Source organism: Scyliorhinus canicula, chromosome 19 (genome assembly GCF_902713615.1).
Source record: "Scyliorhinus canicula chromosome 19, sScyCan1.1, whole genome shotgun sequence".
In the NCBI taxonomy this organism is placed as follows: domain Eukaryota; kingdom Metazoa; phylum Chordata; class Chondrichthyes; order Carcharhiniformes; family Scyliorhinidae; genus Scyliorhinus; species Scyliorhinus canicula.
In genome coordinates this window covers 96,770,731-96,789,126 of record NC_052164.1, presented here as the reverse complement: position 1 = coordinate 96,789,126, position 18,396 = coordinate 96,770,731, and the positions used below count along the sequence as shown (strand labels likewise).

The window sequence follows — 18,396 nt, the reverse complement described above, 5'->3', positions numbered from 1 at the left end:
GGGACCTCGGCGCCGTGAGGCAGCAGGGCTAACCCACTGCGCCACCATGCTGCCCTTCCTTAAACTACAATTAATATTTGGATGTAGTACTGCTTCTCTGAGTGATCATCTGTTGCCATTGTACATGGACTTATTGTTGGCAGGGATCTTGGATGGCCTTCAGTATTTACCCACTGAAGCGCATCCAGCATAGCTATTCTGCCAAAGAGCACTGCCAAGATATTTGACCATGGTGACCGTGACAGTCCAGCTGAATCTTTCTCTAAGTTAATATCCATCCATGTCCGCTTGCAAGAAGTAATTATTGGAACCCTGACTGATATTTCTCCCTACTGCACCACTTTCTTTGTCCCCCTCCGCCCGACGTTCCCTGCCCCCCACGCCCCAGGCCCCCCCCCCCACTCTAGATGACATCCTAGCACAAACCAGCAATCAAACCTTGAACCATCTGGTCTGTCAGATTTACTGGATTTTTACCAAAGGAGCTCTGGAGACGAATGAAACTCACAGCTTTTTATTTTCAATCTTTTAAGGTTGTTAAAAGAGCAGCTCAGGATTGAGCGAGAGGAAGAGGAGGCACGTCTGAAAGAAGAGCAGCGGGACAGGCTGCTCAAATTGCAAATCCAGATGAAAAAGGAATTTGAGGCAACAGAGAAGGAAATGAGGTAACAGACTGGAAGTGTAAAGATGAATTAGAGAATGAAGTCTGCGGCGCTCTTGAATCCTGATTCTTATTTTCTTTTAAATTGAAGATTTGAAGCCTGATATTTATTTATGACCATTTTATGGATAGTCGTTGATTTGCATCACACTCGCCTGCTTCCGGACATGCGTTTAATGCTCATTTGATATGCCAGGCAAATTTAAACGGCAATATAATGGGTGGTATTGGGGACCCATGTTTTCTTGGATTCTCCAATCTGCTCCCACAACATACAATCGTCTTGTTGGCCTGCTGAGAACTGTTGCCTAGTGCTGAGCTTGTGTGACTCGTTGCCCTGCTGTATTCTCAGTTCCTGGGCCGACAACTTTGATTCTCTTCATGCGCAAGAATGAGCCTGATACAGTTCAAGGCCGTACACAGGCTTCATATGACTCGGGCAAGAATAAATGGGTTCTTCCAGGAGGTGGCAGACGAGTGTGAGAACTGTGGGCGGGGACCAACGAATCATGCACATATGTTCTGGGGCTGCGAAAAGTTGGAAAGATTCTGGGCGGGAGTGTTCACGGCGCAAACAAAGATATTGGGGGAGCAGGTGGAGCCGGACCCTTTGGTGGCGACTTCAGGATGTCGGAGAAGCCGGAGCTGTTGGAGGGGAGGAAGGACGACGTTGTAGCCGTCGCCTCCCTGATTGCTCGGTGAAGAATTCTGTTGGAGTGGTGGTCAGCAACGCCGCCGGGATTGGCGGCCTGGCTGAGGGACTTGTATGACTTTCTTCAGTTGATAACGGTCAAGTACGAATTAAGCGGTTCAGCGGAGGGCTTCGAGGCAAGGTGGGGGATGTTCGGGCTGTATTCGAGGAGCTGTTCATCGCGGGGCGGGGGGGGGAATGAGGGGGTTGAAATAAGGAGATATTTGTTTATGTTTTCATAGAATTTACAGTGCAGAAGGAGGCCATTCGGCCCATTGAGTCTGCACCGGCTCTTGGAAAGAGCACTCTACCCAACCCCACACCTCCACCCTATCCACATAATCCAGTAACCCCACCCAACACTAAGGGCAATTTAACATGGCCAATCCACCTAACCTGCACATCTTTGGACTGTGGGAGGAAACCGGAGCACTCGGAGTAAACCCACGCAAGCACGGGGAGCAAGTGCAAACTCCACACAGTAACTGCAAATTCCAAGCCGGGAATCGAACCTGGGACCCTGGAGCTGTGAAGCAATTGTGATCACCACTATGCTACCGTGCTGCCCCTATGCTACCGTGCTGCCCCAAAGGTTTTGTAACCTTTCATATAAGTTTGGAATAAAATACATTTTGAAGGCACAGGCGCAAAAGACAAAGTGGCTTATTGAACCCCTTTTACATATCGTCTGAACTGGTTCATTTCTCAGTCGGCCGTTACTCAGAAATTATTTTCTCGATACTGTTGCATGGTTTGTGAAATCAGTCATTTCTAGCATGTTGTTTTCTGAGAAAAGTAATTCCTTACGAGTCTTAAAGAAAAAAGGATAAGGTCCTTGAAGACTCCAGAGCTAACAGTACAGAAGAAGCAAGAAAAGCCAATTCTTTTCTTGCGATTAGATTGTCTTGTGAGAGTACCTTTAAGAAATGGGTGTTTTTAAATGGGCGTGTATATAAATATCTGCAGTGAGAGTCCCTTAAGAAATGGGTGTTTACTACTGCAGTGATGTCAGAGAGTGGGTGGAGCTGAGCTGTCTCAGCTTTTTACTTTTGTTTTAGGCTGTTTGCTGCAGGGTGTGTTTTAGCTTTGTTTTCAGTGTTGGAGCTGAAGCCAGACAGAGCAGGTGTACTGTTGATCTCTCTGCCACGAAAAGACTATCTCTTGATCATTTGGTGAATTCAGAATTATAAATGTTCTCAGTAGTGAATGTAAACCTAATTACTTCTGTTAAAAGGTGTTTCTTCTGTCTTCTGGATGTTGTTTGGGAAGTTATTAAGGTTTACTTAGTGTTGTATTCTTTGAGGGTTGTATTTGAATTGATAGTTGCTAAGATGTTCACTGTATGTTTTAAAAAGGTTATCTTGAGTTCATAGAATAAACATTGTTTCGCTTTTAAAAATACTTTCCGATTTCTGCTGTACCACACCTATAGAGTGAGCCGTGTGCTCCCCATACCACACTCTATTAAAAATTGTGGGTCAGGTGAACTCCATGATACACTTTGGGGTTCTCTAAACCCTGGCCCACAGCAAGGTAGAGAAGAATGGATCCAGGTAAGTGTAGTCTTATCCAACTGGAGAAAAATAGTTTTTGTAAAATAGAAGAAAAAAGAGTTTGTTGTCAGTTATTCTTAACATTTGCACTCCTGTCGGCCACATACAGATAGCATGGTACCAGTTTGTGGAATTGACCCTCACAGATTAACGGAAAAGGGGTAAATTTGTAAGTGCTATTCACAGAAGCCTTCTTTTTAAATTTGCCTATAGGATGTGGGCTTCGCTGGTTAGGCCAGCATTTATTGCCCATCCCTCGTAGCCCTTCAGAAGGTGGTGGTGAGTTGCCGTCTTAAACCGCTGTAGTCCTTGATGTGTAGATACACCCAGTGTGTTATTAAGGAGGGTGTTCCAGAATTTTGTCCCAGCGACAGTCAGGGTGCTGAGTGACATGGAGGGGATCCTCCAGATGGTGAACTCCCCAATATCTGTTGCTCTTGTCCTTCTGATGATAGTGGTCATGAGTTTGGAAGGTGCTGTCTAAGGAACCTTGGTGAGTTCCTGCAGTGCATTTTGTAGATGGTACACACAGCTGCCACTGTTCGTCGGTGGTGGAGGGTTTGACTGCTTGAGGAAGGGGGAGTAATCAAGCGGGATGCTTTGTCCTGGATGGTATTGAGCTTCTTGAGTGTTGCTGGAGCTGCACTCATCCAGACAAGGAGAAAGTAGTCCACCACACTCCCAACTTGTGCCTTGTAGATGGTGGACAGATGTTTGGGGGGGGTTGTCAGGAGGTGAGTTACTCGCTGTAGGATCCCTAGCCTTTGACCTGCCCTGGTACCCAGAGTATTAATATGTCTAGTCTAGTTCAGGTTCTGATCAAATGTAACCCTCAGGATGTTGATTGTGGGGGATTTAACGATGGTAATGCCATTGAATGTCAAGGGCCGATGATTAGATCCTCTCTTGTAGGAGATGGTCTTTGCCTGGCACTTGTGTCGTGCAAATGTAACTTGCCAGCCCAATACTGGATATTGTCCACGTCTTGCTGCATTTGGACTTGTTCATTATCTGAGGAATCGTGAATGGTGCTGAACATTGTGCGGTAATTAACAAACATCCCCACTTCTGACCACATGATGGAAGGAAGATCATTGATGGTTGGGCCCAGGCCACTACCCTGAGGAACTCCTGCAGTGATGTCCAGGAGCTGAGATGATTGACTCCACTCACCATCTTCCTTTGTGTCAGGTATGAATCCAACTAGCTAGGGCACCTTGACGCCAGACTTGGTCAAATGCTGCCTTGATGGGTAGTCGCTCTCACCTCACCAACACAATGTAGAAGAACCTAGAGTTGAATGTGTGTAGCATCCTGGTTACTGTCATATACTAGGCCCAATTTAAAGGATCTCAGTGGGCGGGTTTTCATTATTTTACTGCAAACTTCAATCCTGGTGTCAGAACATAGAACAGTACAGAACAATACAGGCCCTTCGGCCAATTGCGTTGTGCCGCCCATTTATCCTAATCTAAGATCAACCTAAACTACACCCTTTAATTTACCGCTGTCCATGTGCCTGTCCAAGAGTCGCTTAAATGTCCCTAATGACTCTGATTGCACCACCTCCGCTGGCAGTGCATTCCATGCACACAGCACTCTCTGTGTAAAGAACCTACCTCTGACATGTCCCTTAAAACTTCCTCCAATCACCTTTATAAAGCTGCAGCAAAACCTTTAAACTCAATCCCCCTGTTAATGAAAGCCGACACACCATACGCCTTCTTAACAACCCCATCAACCTGGGTGGCAACTTTGAGGGATCTATGTATGTGGACCCCAAGATCCCTCTGTTCCTCCACACTTCCAAGAATCCTGCCTTTAACCCTGCATTCAGCATTGAAATTCGACCTTCCAAAATGAATCACTTTACATTTATCTAGGTTGAACTCCATCTGCCACTTCTCAGCCCAGTTCTGCATCTTGTCAATGTCCTGTTGCAACAGCCCTCAACACTATCTATAACTCCACCAACCTTCGTGTCATCTGCAAACTTACTGACCCACCCTTCCACTTCCTCATCCAAATCATTTATGAAAACCACAAAGAGCAATTGTCCCAGCACAGATCCCTGTGGGACACCACTGGTCACCGACCACCAGGCATAATACTTTCTATCCACTACCACTGCTGTCTTCTTTCAGCCACCTAATTTCCCTGTATCCCATGCCCCCTAACTTTCTGAATGAGCCTACCATGGGGAACCTTATCAAATGTCTTACTGAAATCCACATCCTTCCTATAATGAGGAGACCAGAATACACCACATCCACTGCCCGACCTTCATCAATCTGTCTCGTCACATCCTCAAAGAATTCAATGAGGCTTGTGAGGCATGACCTGCTCCTCACAATGCCATGCTGACTATCCTTAATCAAACTATGTTTTTCTAAATAATCATAAATCCTCTCTCTCAGAATCTTTTCCAGTATTTTGCTCACCACAGACATAAGACTGACTGGTCTGTAATTCCCAGGAATTTTCCTATTCCCTTTCTTGAATAGGGGAGCAACATTCGCCTCCCTCCAATCATTCGGTATTATTCCAGTGGAGAGTGAGGACGCAAGGAACATCGTCAATGGCGCAGCAATCTCCTCCCTCGCTTCCTGTAGTATGAAAATGAAATGAAATGAAAATCGCTTATTGTCACGAGTAGGCTTCAATTAAGTTACTGTGAAAAGCCCCTAGTAGCCACATTCCGGCGCCTGTCCGGGGAGGCTGGTACGGGAGTACCAGTAGTATCCTTGGGTATATCCCATCTGGCCCAGGAGACTTATCTATCCTGATGCATTTAAAAAATTTTCCAGCATATCCTCCTTCTTAATATCAACCTGTGCCAGCAAAGATTACCTGGTGTTAAAGATGCTTTACTCCTAAGTAGTTTTTCTTCAACTGTACATTGAGATCATCAGTGTACTTTTAAAAGAATCAGCTTAACAGGGGAAATTGGATAAGTGGAATGTTTTGCTCACTTCAACGGTGTTGCAATTAATAGGGTCCTGTTATTCTGATAGGAAAAATAATTTAGTAATTTGATAGCTACTCATTGAAAAATGTATTTGTAAAAATTCTATTAAGTTTGAACAAGAGGGAAATAAAAATGCAAAATTAGGGTAAGGTTGTCATTTGAAGGAAGATTTGTTTTATGCGTGGTATTTTTTGTTGACTAGAGAAAAGTAGATGTAAAATATTGAGTATTTCTATAACTGGCCCTTTACCAAGTAATTTCAATGGTTTGAGGATACACAAGGAAAAGTAAAAAGAAAACAGACTAAGAGCTAACCCAAAGATGTCCTGGTCAAGATGGCAACTGTACTGCAGTTGGGTAATAATCTTGATTGGTTATTTTTTAGCTGATTTGAATGTCTGTACTTTATTTTCCATGTTCCAGGGCAGATAATGAGGGTACACTGCAGCAACTTAGAGGCGAACTAAGATTGCTGCAGGAAACGAAGCAACAGAGCCTGGAGGACAAAAAAAATGCTCTTCTGGAGCAGATGAGAAAAGAGACGGATGAAACCTTAAATGAAGAGAAGGTTGCATTGGAAAAGAAAAAGGAGAAGGCTCATAATGAGCTGAGGCAGCAGTTCGAACAAAAAAGGAAAGAGGTAGGCCTCAGTTCCCCGGTCTAAACATGTGCGACTGACTTAGATCACCATCAGTACATTAAAATATCAATATTGCTGGACATATAGTACTGTAGCTGTGCGCCTGAATACTGAGCAGCACTGCATTGTGCAGCATATGCTACATGTAAGGAAGACTGCCATTCAAGAAAGGCTAATAGATTTTTCTGAAACTAATTTGGGCGGACCGGTGGTTAGCACTGCTGCCTCACAGCCCCAGGGACCCGGGTTCTTTGTGGAGGCTGCGTATCCTCCCCGTGTCTGCGTGGGTTTCCCCGGGTGCTCCGGTTTCCTCCCGCTGTCCAAAGATGTGCAGGTTAAGTGGTTTGACCATGATCAATTGCTCCTTGGAGGGGGGGGTTGCAGGAATGGGGGCGTTGTGGGGGAGGTCTTTCGAACGGTTGGTGCAGACTCGAGAGGCCGAATGGCGGCTTCCTGCATTGTAGGGATTCTATGATAATTAAAATATGGCACTGTTTACGAAAATATGTGAATATTACAGTCATGAGTTAAGGTTGGTAGGTCGGAATCATGGTTAGAGTTTTATGGTCGAAGATTAGCAGCGTAATGAAGAAGTCATCTCTCACAAATCACACTGTCTTCACATGAATTTTCAAGTTGATGCAAGTAGTTACTTTGAGAGTGGGATAAATGTTTGCAGTCAATTCCAACTTTGAAAACATGCATCAAAAAGATTCAATATTACATCCCTGAAGCTGTTTCTCTGTTGTGCCTCTTGGTGTGTATATTATCCCTCTTGTTTGGAGCTTGTGATGACTTTATCTTGCTTCAGCTGGATGATGTAGTGCATCAGAAGTATTCTCCCACATCTAGGGCTGAAGTTTGATTAGTCGTACCCCCAGAGCAGTGACTTCACAGCTGCTCATTGCAATTTCTCCCAGGGTCAGGTTACTTCGGCGAAAGCTGAAAAACAGAAAATGAAAGGAACATTTCAGTCTACTTTCCAGGTAAAGGTCGGAGAGACGTGCTTGCAAGCAATCAGTTACCCGTTGGTTACAGCAAGTGGATAATTGAAGGTTTTTGCAAATATACATCATACATTCACTTACTTTAATGTATCGCCACTAAGATTATGTGCTGTAACTTGAAAATGTTGCTTTCTCCAAAATCCAGACCTTGTTCAGATGTTCAGTTCAGATTTCCAGCCCAGTTAGATGCCGCGACGATTGATGTTTCTAAAGATCATTATCCAAATCGTCGTTTGGCAATCCAGAACTTGAATATTGCTGACAAAGGAGACTTTTATTTTGTCAAAGAATAGCCAATGCCAGGCATATTAACAAATTTATCCCATAATAAAATGGAAAAGGCTGGAAAAGGTTTGGCGGCATCTGTGAAGAGAGAAACAGAGTTAATGTAATGGTCAGGCAGCTGTTTCCAAATGTGAGAAGGTTGTAAAGCGTGACCCAACCTCCGCCATCTTTCCTTTGCCGGGCTGATCGTTCACTCGACTGCAAACTTTCGCTCGCCCCCTTCTGCCCAGCGGCATTGTTCTGGGTCTTCAACATCCCCCACCTTCCTTATGTCTTCCTGCACCCGCTTATTCGAAAATTGCCCCTGGAACCGGGCATTAAAAACCAGAGCCTCGAGCAAGAGCCACCCAACGTGCGACTTCCACCTACGTGCCGCCATCGCACATCCCGTTGAATTCAATGTTGAGTCCAAAAAGCTGTAATGTCCCTAGTCGTAAGGTGCTGTTCCTCTAGTTTGCGTTGAGCTTCACTGAAACATTGCAGCAGGCCAAAGATGGACATGTTTGCATGAGAGCAAGATGGTGAGTTGAAATGACGAGCAACAGGAAGATCAGAGTCATGCTTGCGGATTGAGCGAACGTGTTCCACAAAGCGGTCACCAAATCTATGTTTAGTCTCCCCAGTGTTGAGGAGACTGCATTGGGAGCAGTGCATACAGTAGACCAGATAGAAGAACGTGTAAATGAAACACTGCTTCACCTGAAAAGAGTGTTTGGAGCCTTGGCTGGTGAGGAGGGAGGAGGTAATGGGGGGCAGGTGTTGCACCTTCTGCGGTTGCAGGGGAAAGTGCTGTGGGAAGGGAGGAGGATTTGGGAGTGATGGAAGAGTGGACCAGGGTGTCATGGAGGGAGCGGTCCCTGCGGAATGCTGTCAGGGATTATGGGAAGATGTGTTTCGTGGTAGCATGCTGGAGTTGGCAGAAATGGTCCTTTGAATGTGGAGTCTGTGGGGTGGAAAGTGAGGACGGGGGGGGTCCCTATCATGGTTCTGGGAGGGGGTCCCTATCATGGTTCTGGGAGGGAGGGGAAGGGGTGAGGACAGATATACGGGACTTGGTTGAGTGCCCTGTCAACCACAGTGGTTGGGGTGGGGGGGGGGGGGGGGGGGGGGGGGTTACTCAGTTGAGCAAAAAGGCAGTCTTGTCAAGCTGTTTTGGAAAGTAGCATCATCAGAACTGATGCGCTGGAGGCGGAGAAACTGGGAGAATAGGATGGAATCATTACAGGAAGCAGGGTAAGATAATCTAAATTCGAAGTAGCTGTGGGAGTCGGTGGGCTTATCATGATTATTAGTAGCACCAGAAATGCAGACAGAGAGGTCAACGAAGGGAAGGGAAGTGTTGGCAATGGATCACATGAAATGAGAGAGGGCTGGAAATTATAAATTGGATGCTGAAGTAATAAATATTTCCGGGTCCAGACGAGAGCATGACGTGGCACCAATACATTCATCAATGTAATGGAAAAAGAGTTGTGGGAGGGAACCTCAATAGGACTGAAAGAAGGAATGTTCTACATACCCCACAAGAGGATAGGCACAACTAGAGCCCATGTGTATATCCATAGCCACACTTTTTATTTGCAGCAAGTGAGACAAGTTAAAAGAAAAATTGTTGAGTGAGAGAATAAGTTCAGCCAAGTGGAGGAGAGGAGTGGTGGTTGGGGATCGTTCAGGCCTTTGCTCAAGGAAGAAGTGGTGAGCCCTTAGACCATCCTGGTGGGGGATGGAATATATGAACATAAGAATTAGGAGCAGACGTAGGCAATTCAGCCCTTTACGCCTGCTCAAGCAATTCAATTAGATCATGGCTGAGCTCTTCCTGGTCTCAAATCCACCCCCCTACCTGTTCCCCATATACCTTTAACCTGTTTTTGTTATCAGAAATATATCTATTTCCTTCTTGAAACCATTTAATGACTCAAATTCCACCGCACTATGGGGCAGTGAGTTCCACAAATCCACCACCCTCTGTCAGAAGTAATTCCTTCTCATTTAAGTTTTAAATCTACTGCCGCTCAACCTATATCTGTGACCGGTGTAGAGAAATTGGATGTCCATAGTGAAGTGAAGGCAATTAGGGCCAGGAAACTGGAAATTGTTGATTGTGGCGGAGGGCATCAGGGGAATTGTGAATGTAGCTAGGACGAGACTGGACAAGGGGAGAGAGAATTGAATAGAGATAGGAAGAAATATGTTCTGTAAGGCAGAACAGGCTAGCACGATGGGTCTTCCAGGACAGTCCTGTTTGTGGATTTTGGGAAGGAGATAGAAAGGGGCTGTGTGAGATTGGCGGACAATGAGGTTGAGAGTTGTGTTGGGAAGATCTCCAGAGTAGATGAGATCAGTGAATGTCTTGGATGCAATGGCTTAATGTCCAGTGGTGGGGTCATGGTCCGTGGGGGGGGGGGGGGGTGAGAGAGAGAGAGAGAGAAGTGTCTGAGAATTGATGCGCAGACTTTTCAGGGTAAAAGTCAGTGCACCTGACAACAACAGCACCGTCCTTAACAGCAGGTTTGATACAGAGTTTGGATTGGACCTGAGAGAATGGAGTGCAGCAAGTTCAGAAGGACTGGTTGAAAGAGGAAGAGAAATTAAGATGCCTGATTTTTCGCCGACAATTCTCAATGAAAACATCAAGGCAGGTAGGAGGCCAAAGGGAGGGGTCCAGTTAGAAGGAGAATACTGGAGGCAAGTGAAAGGATTTGTTGATTACATGGAGACAACGGCAACAAAAGAAGAGTTCACCATTGTGCCGAGCTCAAAATTCATTAAGGTGAGGAAATAAGGAGATGAAACTGAGTCCTTTGCGGAGTACAGAGTGTCCAGCATCAACGAGGGGAAGATCAGAGGGAATAATGAATACACAGCAAAGGCTGGGATGACGTCAAAGGGTGGGAAGGTGTGAAGAATCCCTGGTGGGTATTGGGATCAGTAAATTGTTAGAGCTTGCGTTCCTTGACACCTGAAAGGAAGACAGAATATTTCTTGTTAAGGTGTTGGACGAGACAAAGAATGAAGTGGAACTGGGGCCCTAAGGAGGAACATGTACACATATTGTGCCTGTTTCAGCAAAACACAATAAGTCACTGCCATTCACTTGTTCACAATTCCTTGACTAATCAGAGTCAAGCTGCCTGGTTTAAATTTTGAGCAATGCTCGACAGTTAAATGTCAGTCGCCATCAACTGGTGCATTCTCCATGGAAAATCCTCTACCAATCAGAGCCTACTTGCCAATCAATCAGCACTCTCGTCGTATTCAGTATACATTTCTTGTTTTTCCTGACGTTGATATTCTTGGGAATTGTCTTGATGAGTGCAAGATGAAAAAATATTCAAGATCATTATCACAATTATTATCTAAGTCAATAGTAATAGTGTAGTTACAATCACAGCAACTTAACTTAAGGAATCCCTGGGTAGTGTCTTATAATTGTATATTTACACACACAAGGCAGGATTTTCTTCTCCGCTGGTTGTTTACTTTTTATACCTTCATTTCCCCTGCAGGAACTGGAGGAGCTTAAGAACAAACATGCTAGTGACCTTCAAGGACTGAAAACAAGAACTGAGGAAAAGCATCAAGAAGTGAGTTACAAAAGAAAAAATATTAAGAACTGCTGAAATTTCAGAAAGGATCCACTTCTTTCCGTGGAGCGAATCCAATTCACAATGCTGGGCCAGCTGATGGGGAGGTTAATTCAATCAGAAAACCTGTCTTACACTAGCAGAGAAGAGTCTCTCCACATGAATCTTTACTTCATCCTGGTCCAAGTTCTGCTGTACTTAAATTGCCCTCAGAAGTAAACTCCAGGGTGACCAGATGGAGGGACACCCTGCGGTGCATCAAAAATAATGAGCTCATGAGCTGTTAGTATTCTGTGTACTTCATGGAACTTTTAAAAATCAGTTCTTGAACTTTAACATTTCTGCATTTGTTAACGATGTCTTTTACTTTGTGCTCTTCTGTTTTACTGAGACAACTTATCTAAAGGCCTATGTTTTTCTGACTGTTTCCTCCATTGGTTATTCCCATGCCGCACACCAATCTGAACCACATAGGCAGGGTGGGTATAGAGGGATATGGGCCAAATGCGGGCAAGTGGGACTAGCTTAGTGATAGAAACTGGGCGACATGGACAAGCTGGGCCGAAGGGCCTGTTTCCATGCTGTAAACATCTATGAAGCTAAGTCAATCCTGTCCCTGCTCCACTTAAAATGGGTGCGTGGATGTGGTTAAAATTCACCTAGGGTAACAGATTATCCCACATTAACTCCCATCCCTTCCTCACTCCCATGGGGCATGGGGCGCGGCAAACCTTTCTCTCTCTCTATCTCTCTCTCTCCCTCACTCTCTCCCTCGTTCTCAGAAACACACAGCTGAAATCAGAATTGCAGCAATGAATGCCCATCAATGCATTGATCCACCTTATGTGTCATACATGATTCTTGTACCATTCCGGGGTCTACATCGTTTATGTATATGGCGTCACTGTATACATCTCTGGTATAGTTAGTTTCTCTCCCCTTTGAGCAAGTTGTTGCTGGTTCAAGTCCCACTCTGGATATAATAATAATAATTTTTTTTGTCACAAGTAGGCTTGCATGAACAGTGCAATGAAGTTATTGTGAAAAGCCCCTAGTTGCCACATTCTGGTGCCGTTTGGGTACACAGAGGGAGAATTCAGAATGTCCAATTCACCTAACAGCACATCTTTCGGGACTTGTGAGAGGAAACTGGAGCAGCCGGAGGAAACCCACGCAGACACAGGGAGAACGTGCAGACTCCGCACAGACAGTGACCCTAGCCGGGAATTGAACCAGGGACCCTGGCGCTGTGAAGCAACATGCTAACCACTGTGCTACCGTGCCACCCACCTTATTGAGCATACAATCTAGGCTAACACTTCAGTGTAGTAATGAATGCATAGTGCATTGTCGGAGGTACCTTCTTTCAGCTGAGAGGTTAAATCAAACCCTACCTGTATGTCAAAGACCAAATGGTATTTTTTTAGGGAGAACTGAGACGTTTTCCCTGGAGATCTGTCCAATATTTATTTATTTCTGGATGCTCAGCTAAGACTCATTCGGAATTCTTGGCGAAGAGCCTGGACATCAATTAGAGTACTAAAATGCCTGAGCCCCAGGGAAAACATTGGTTGATTGACAACTTTAGGTCTCTGATCTATGCTGTCAACTGCACAATGTTTACTTATACAAACTAAAGAGGTTTCAAGTGTTTGCAGTTTCACCTATGATGCTTTAAATGGTCTGGATGATTGACACTTTAATTGGCCCGGAGTAGAAAGGAAGTTTTTCTGAGGAATGTGGAAAGTTATCAATGAAAGATCATTTTTAAAAGCATTATTTTACACATCCTATTATCGGTACAGGGTCTATAGGTTCTATACAGCAGTGTTTTTCAAACTTTTTTTCCAGGGACCCATTTTTACCAACAGGCCAATCTTCGGGACCCAACCCGGCCGACCTACGCGACCCACGCCGGCCGACCTATGCGACCCACGCTGGCCGACCTACGCGACCCATTCCGGCCGGCCTTCGTGGCCTATGCCGGCCAACCTTTGCGGCCTACGCCGGCTGACCTGCGCAATGCACCATTTTCCCTTACCTTGTTTGCTGCTGACAGAAATTCAGGAAATGGTTTTTGGCACCTTTGGCCCTCATACACGCTCCTCCAACGGAGCCTGTTGGATGAAGGTGAAGCCTTCCGGTGTGGGAAAGTATGGAGTCTCCATCTGGCCAAAGTTCTGCATTTTTTTCCTGTAAAATTTTATCAAATAAACGCCCCCCCCGGACTCGTAAAAATAAATAAAAATAAGACGAACAAAATAAATGATTAAAATAAAATGAATAAAACCCCCCGAACTTAAAACTAAAAGCTGTGACCGTTTAAAAACAAAAGCGGCCACGCTGCGCATGCGTGCCCGATCACCGGCATGCATGCGCAGTGCGGCCAAATTTTTTGAAAATTATTTAAAGAGCTTGAGTTGGACCATGACTGAATTGTCATTGTCTCTAAAATTTCATTTTTGGTCTTTCTTTGGCATCACCAAACATTTTTGATTTAGCAGTGAGTGTTGATGGGTTTGAGCAAATTGTTTTGGAAGGTTTGCTGACCCTCATGGTGTAAGGGAACTGAATCAACATGTCCTGTTCCAGTGCACCCTTCCTTACTATTAATTCAGCTTCCCCATTTTGTTGGACTTATTCGCTCCTCCAAATTAAATTTTGCATTTATGTCATCCTCGTTCATTGTCAAATGCAGATACACAGAGAGGATCTGTAGCAAAGTGAGCAAATAGAGTATGAACATGGTAGCATAGTTGGTAGCACTGTTGCTTCACAGCGCCAGGATCCCAGGTTTGATTCCCGGCTTGGGTAATTGTCTGTGGAGTCTGCACATTCTCCCCGTATCTGCGTGGTTTTCCTCCAGTTTCCTCCCAAAAGACGTGCTGTTAAGTAATTTGGACATTCTGAATTCTCCCTCTGTGTACCTGAACAGGCGCCAGAATATGGCGACTAGGGGCTTTTCACAGGAACTTCATTGTAGTTTTGATGTAAGCCTATTTGTGAGAATAAAGATTATAAAAACAACAATAATAAGCAACCCTGAATATCACTGGTAGAGATGCAGTGACACTTTTGCATTGATAATTTATTGATGCCAGGTGACCAGTAGCACATTATCAAAATAGTGCAGGTGAGTACCTCAATTCTGTTATTCGAGACCTAATTCTTTTTTTGGAGTGTTTGATATCTGCGATTGCATTTGATAAAACCAAATTCCAGCACTGTTGGCCTTCAAAAAAAAGATGTTTGTGGGCCATACAACTTCATTTGAATAACACGGGACCATCTTTACAAAACTAAAGATTTGAGAAAGTTAAACATAAACATCATTACATGGGAGGTTGAGAGGATGCTCCTGGAATAATTCATTCTGCTTCTCTCTCTCAAGCTACTTACCGGACTCCGGAAGCAGATGGCTGATGCCCACAGTATTGAGGAAGCTCAGCTACAGCGAGACCTTCAGAAATCACAGAGGAAAATGCAACAAATTGCAGACTACGAACGAGAGGTGTGAAAACATGCATTCTCCAAATTCTAATATCTTGTCCCCGAACTTGAGTATTTTCTGCATGAATCTAATATAAAAATGTCCCCAAAAATGCTTCTTTTGATTACTGCAGGCTGTAAAATAATACAAAGTGTGTATTGTGTAGCAGCAGATTCATTTGTATCACGTTGGATTATATGACTGAATAAGAATTAGTCATGTCCTCCGGGATAGTCCTTGCAGACCACATAGGCTTGATACAGGTCTGCCATTCTATGAGATGCACCACTGTAAGAGCACCCACCTTTTCTATGTGCACTTTGTGCATCAAAGTGCCGTACTCACCTCTCACACCGAGAGATGCAAAAATAGCTTTAGATCTCGATATCCTTGCTCCAACTGAGAGCCAGAGAGTATTGCCTGCATATCCCCCTCTATTTGTGCTAGCCATAGACCTCCTAGAGAAATGCCAGACATCCATTGAGGCTGGAGAAACTGCAGACTAATACATTCAACCGCTTGACCGCATTCTCCGCTGTCCACTCCTCAGCATCTTTCAATGATTTTGGATAGTTCTCAGATGCATGCTCAACTACTCAAAATGGGGGCTATGTAATAGAAAATAAACACCATCTTTCAGGTGTGGGACAAGAGTGTGTGGTTAGCACAGGGACTGCGGCTCTGAATCCCGGCCCTGAGTCACTGTCCTTGTGGAGTTTGCACATTCTCCCCATGTCTGCGTGGGTTTCACCCCAGCCACCCAAAAATGTGCAAGTTAGGTGGATTGGACATGCTAAATTGCCCCTTAATTGGGGAAAAAAAAATAAAGAAAGAATTGGGTAGTCTAAATTTTTTTTTTAATTGTCCTCCTACAAGCAGTTAAATATGGTTTCCACCATGTCCCGATTGGTCACTTCAACGGCTTCTAAAAGACTTTGTACCATGGCCAATTTAATCCGGATCCCTCGAATCTGTACAGTGGGGTGGAGGGCAAATACAATAAAAAATGAATATCCTTGTCCAAATGCGTCACCTATTCCAGATGCCATCCAAATCTTTGACCTGGGCAGGTACATTGTCATGGGTCCTCTAGGTGGTCATGAAGTTGCAAGCATTGGCCCAAGCACTTTCATGTGGTATTTTAGAAAAGATCTCGCAAGAGCAGATCCAAAGATCTTCCTGCAAAACTAATGGCTGGGAGTGTAAAGTGGTATCTCGCTATCAGCTTCCTCGCACAACCACCACATGATAAGATGACAATAAATTTATCCTTTTCTAAATTTAGGACTTTCTGATAACTGATTTATAGAATGTGTACAGTGCAAAAGGGGGCCATCCGACCCATCGAGTCTGCATCGAACCTCTGAAAGAGCACCCTATCTAGGCACACGTCCTCACGCTATTCCCGTAACCCCACCTAACTTTTGGCCACTAAGGGACAATTTAGCATGGCCAATCCTCCAAACCTGTACATCTTTGGACTGTGGGAGGAAACCCACGCAGAAATGGGGAAAACGTACAATCCCCACACAGTCACTCAAGCCTGGAATTGAACTCAGGTCCCTGGCGCTGTGAGGCAGCAGTGGTAACCGTTGTGCCACCATGTCAAATAAGCTCCTGTATTGATACACATTCTTTCCTGGTTTGAACTTGCATTGATTTTATTACCCAGCAGAATAGTCTTCATCCTGAAGCTGTATTAGGGTAGAAATGGGAAGGTTATTTACTGTGGTACGATCCAGCTATGTTACTTTGGGACAGTCAGGTCCCAGAAAGGAACTCAACGGGACAGATCCTAACTTTTGTGTTTTTTGTTTTGAGATATGGATGAACAGTATCACAGGACTGCTGATTAGCTTTTAAGAAAATAATAAAACCTTTCTTAAACAAGACAATATTAACTATAATACACTACTCCTTCACCACAGTTATACTTTCACAGATATATATATATAGATTTATAAAGTTAACACAAGTTACAAAATCTTACACTCTAATATTCTCAGTAAGTAGACAGTCATTAAGTACACAGTCCATGTAAACTAATAGGGTAAATGTGGTCAGACACACCACACTTTGAAACTGAGTGACAGATATCACCCAAACCAACTTCTGTGGATTTCTCATTAATCCCCCAGAAGCTGGTCACACTGTGATCCAGCCGGTCTCATTGGAACTCTGGCTTTCATATGGGAGTTTCCAATCACAGCTCTCGAAGAACATGCCTTTGAATCTTCTCCAAAACAACACTTTCTCTCTGATGGCTTCATCAAGGATACACATCCAGGATTTCAACCTCCTTTCTGTATTCCTCTTCCCTGGAACGACATGTGCATTCAAGCTTCCACGCAATCTCTCAGCCGCACCAATGAACACCACTGCTTCACAGACTATTTTAAGGTGTCAACAACCCGAGAATCACAATGGATGTCTGGCTTCTCACTAGCTGATCTCTCGAGGACTATATCTTGCAGCCCTGTCTTTTACTGGGAGCCTCTCTCTCTCCGCTCCTTCCTTCAGTGAGCAGCATCTTGTTCTGATTCTGGTTCTTTGTCCCTGTGTCTTCAGTCTTCCCAGGGCATTCCTCTTTTCACTTCCTGGGTTTCTGGAACTTTCTGTTCTTTAGCTTCTGGAACTTGCTTTCTGCATTCCTGTATTGTCATGCCTGTACCGGCAGCTTCTGTGTAAAGCGTCTTGCTTCTGGGTTGCAGACTGGACTCAAATGATTCTCTTTTCAGTGTGGGCATTTGCTTTTTTTCAAAGACAGTAATTGGTTTTAAGCCGTAAAACCTAAATAACAATGCAAGTAAAGTTTAAAGTGAAACGAAAACCTATAAACATTAGGCACCTTTGTTTAGCATAAAGCTTGGCACTCAAACAGAAATTCAAATTAAGATTAAACCTATGCCTTATTTCTAATCCACACAATACAAATATGCATTACTTAAACCATCTCTATTTCCCAACAGGTACAAAAGGTTTACCTATGCATCTTTCTATATAATGCATCTCATCAAACATAAAAATGAGGAATTCCTTGTTCACTAAATACTTTACACTTTTATTGTTGTTTATAGCTGAGTGATTTGCTGAAAGAAAAGCGGGAGGAAGTAGAGAAAGATCATGAATGGAAAATGCAGCAGATTAAAGAAGAACATGAGCAAACTGTAGAGAGGATTAGAGTGGAGTATGAAGAAGAGGTGAGTGAGTAAACTGAGCAAACTTTCTGCCTCTAGCGCACTACTGTACTCAGTTTGGATCCCTTTGAAATTTTTTTTTTTTTACGTTTAACATGTGCAGGATTTGAGGTTTATCTATTTGAATTGAGAGTAAGTATCTATCCAGAGATTGGAATCGTAAGTTGTCCTTATCTCACTCATTATTTCTTAAATTCCTCAATGCCTGTGCTGGGAAGGAGGGAGAGCGCAATTGTTCATCGGTAAATAGTTGTCTGGTTAAAGATGCTGCAAGCAGCCAAAGAGTAGCCATCAGTGTATGGATTAATTCACCATGG

The 18,396-nt window shown here is 44.1% G+C and overlaps 1 protein-coding gene across 11 annotated transcripts in view; it reads left to right on the top strand.

Moving 5' to 3' along the window:
• Positions 1-18,396, top strand: part of LOC119954478 (centrosomal protein of 164 kDa-like) — a 261,857-nt gene that overhangs the window by 187,612 nt on the left and 55,849 nt on the right. For all 11 annotated transcript variants that reach the window (XM_038779755.1, XM_038779752.1, XM_038779751.1 and 8 more), the window contains 5 exons: positions 534-665; positions 6,297-6,513; positions 11,315-11,392; positions 14,784-14,903; positions 17,960-18,082. In XM_038779755.1, coding sequence (XP_038635683.1) covers positions 534-665; positions 6,297-6,513; positions 11,315-11,392; positions 14,784-14,903; positions 17,960-18,082 — 670 coding nt within the window. The remainder of the gene's footprint in view (positions 1-533; positions 666-6,296; positions 6,514-11,314; positions 11,393-14,783; positions 14,904-17,959; positions 18,083-18,396) is intronic.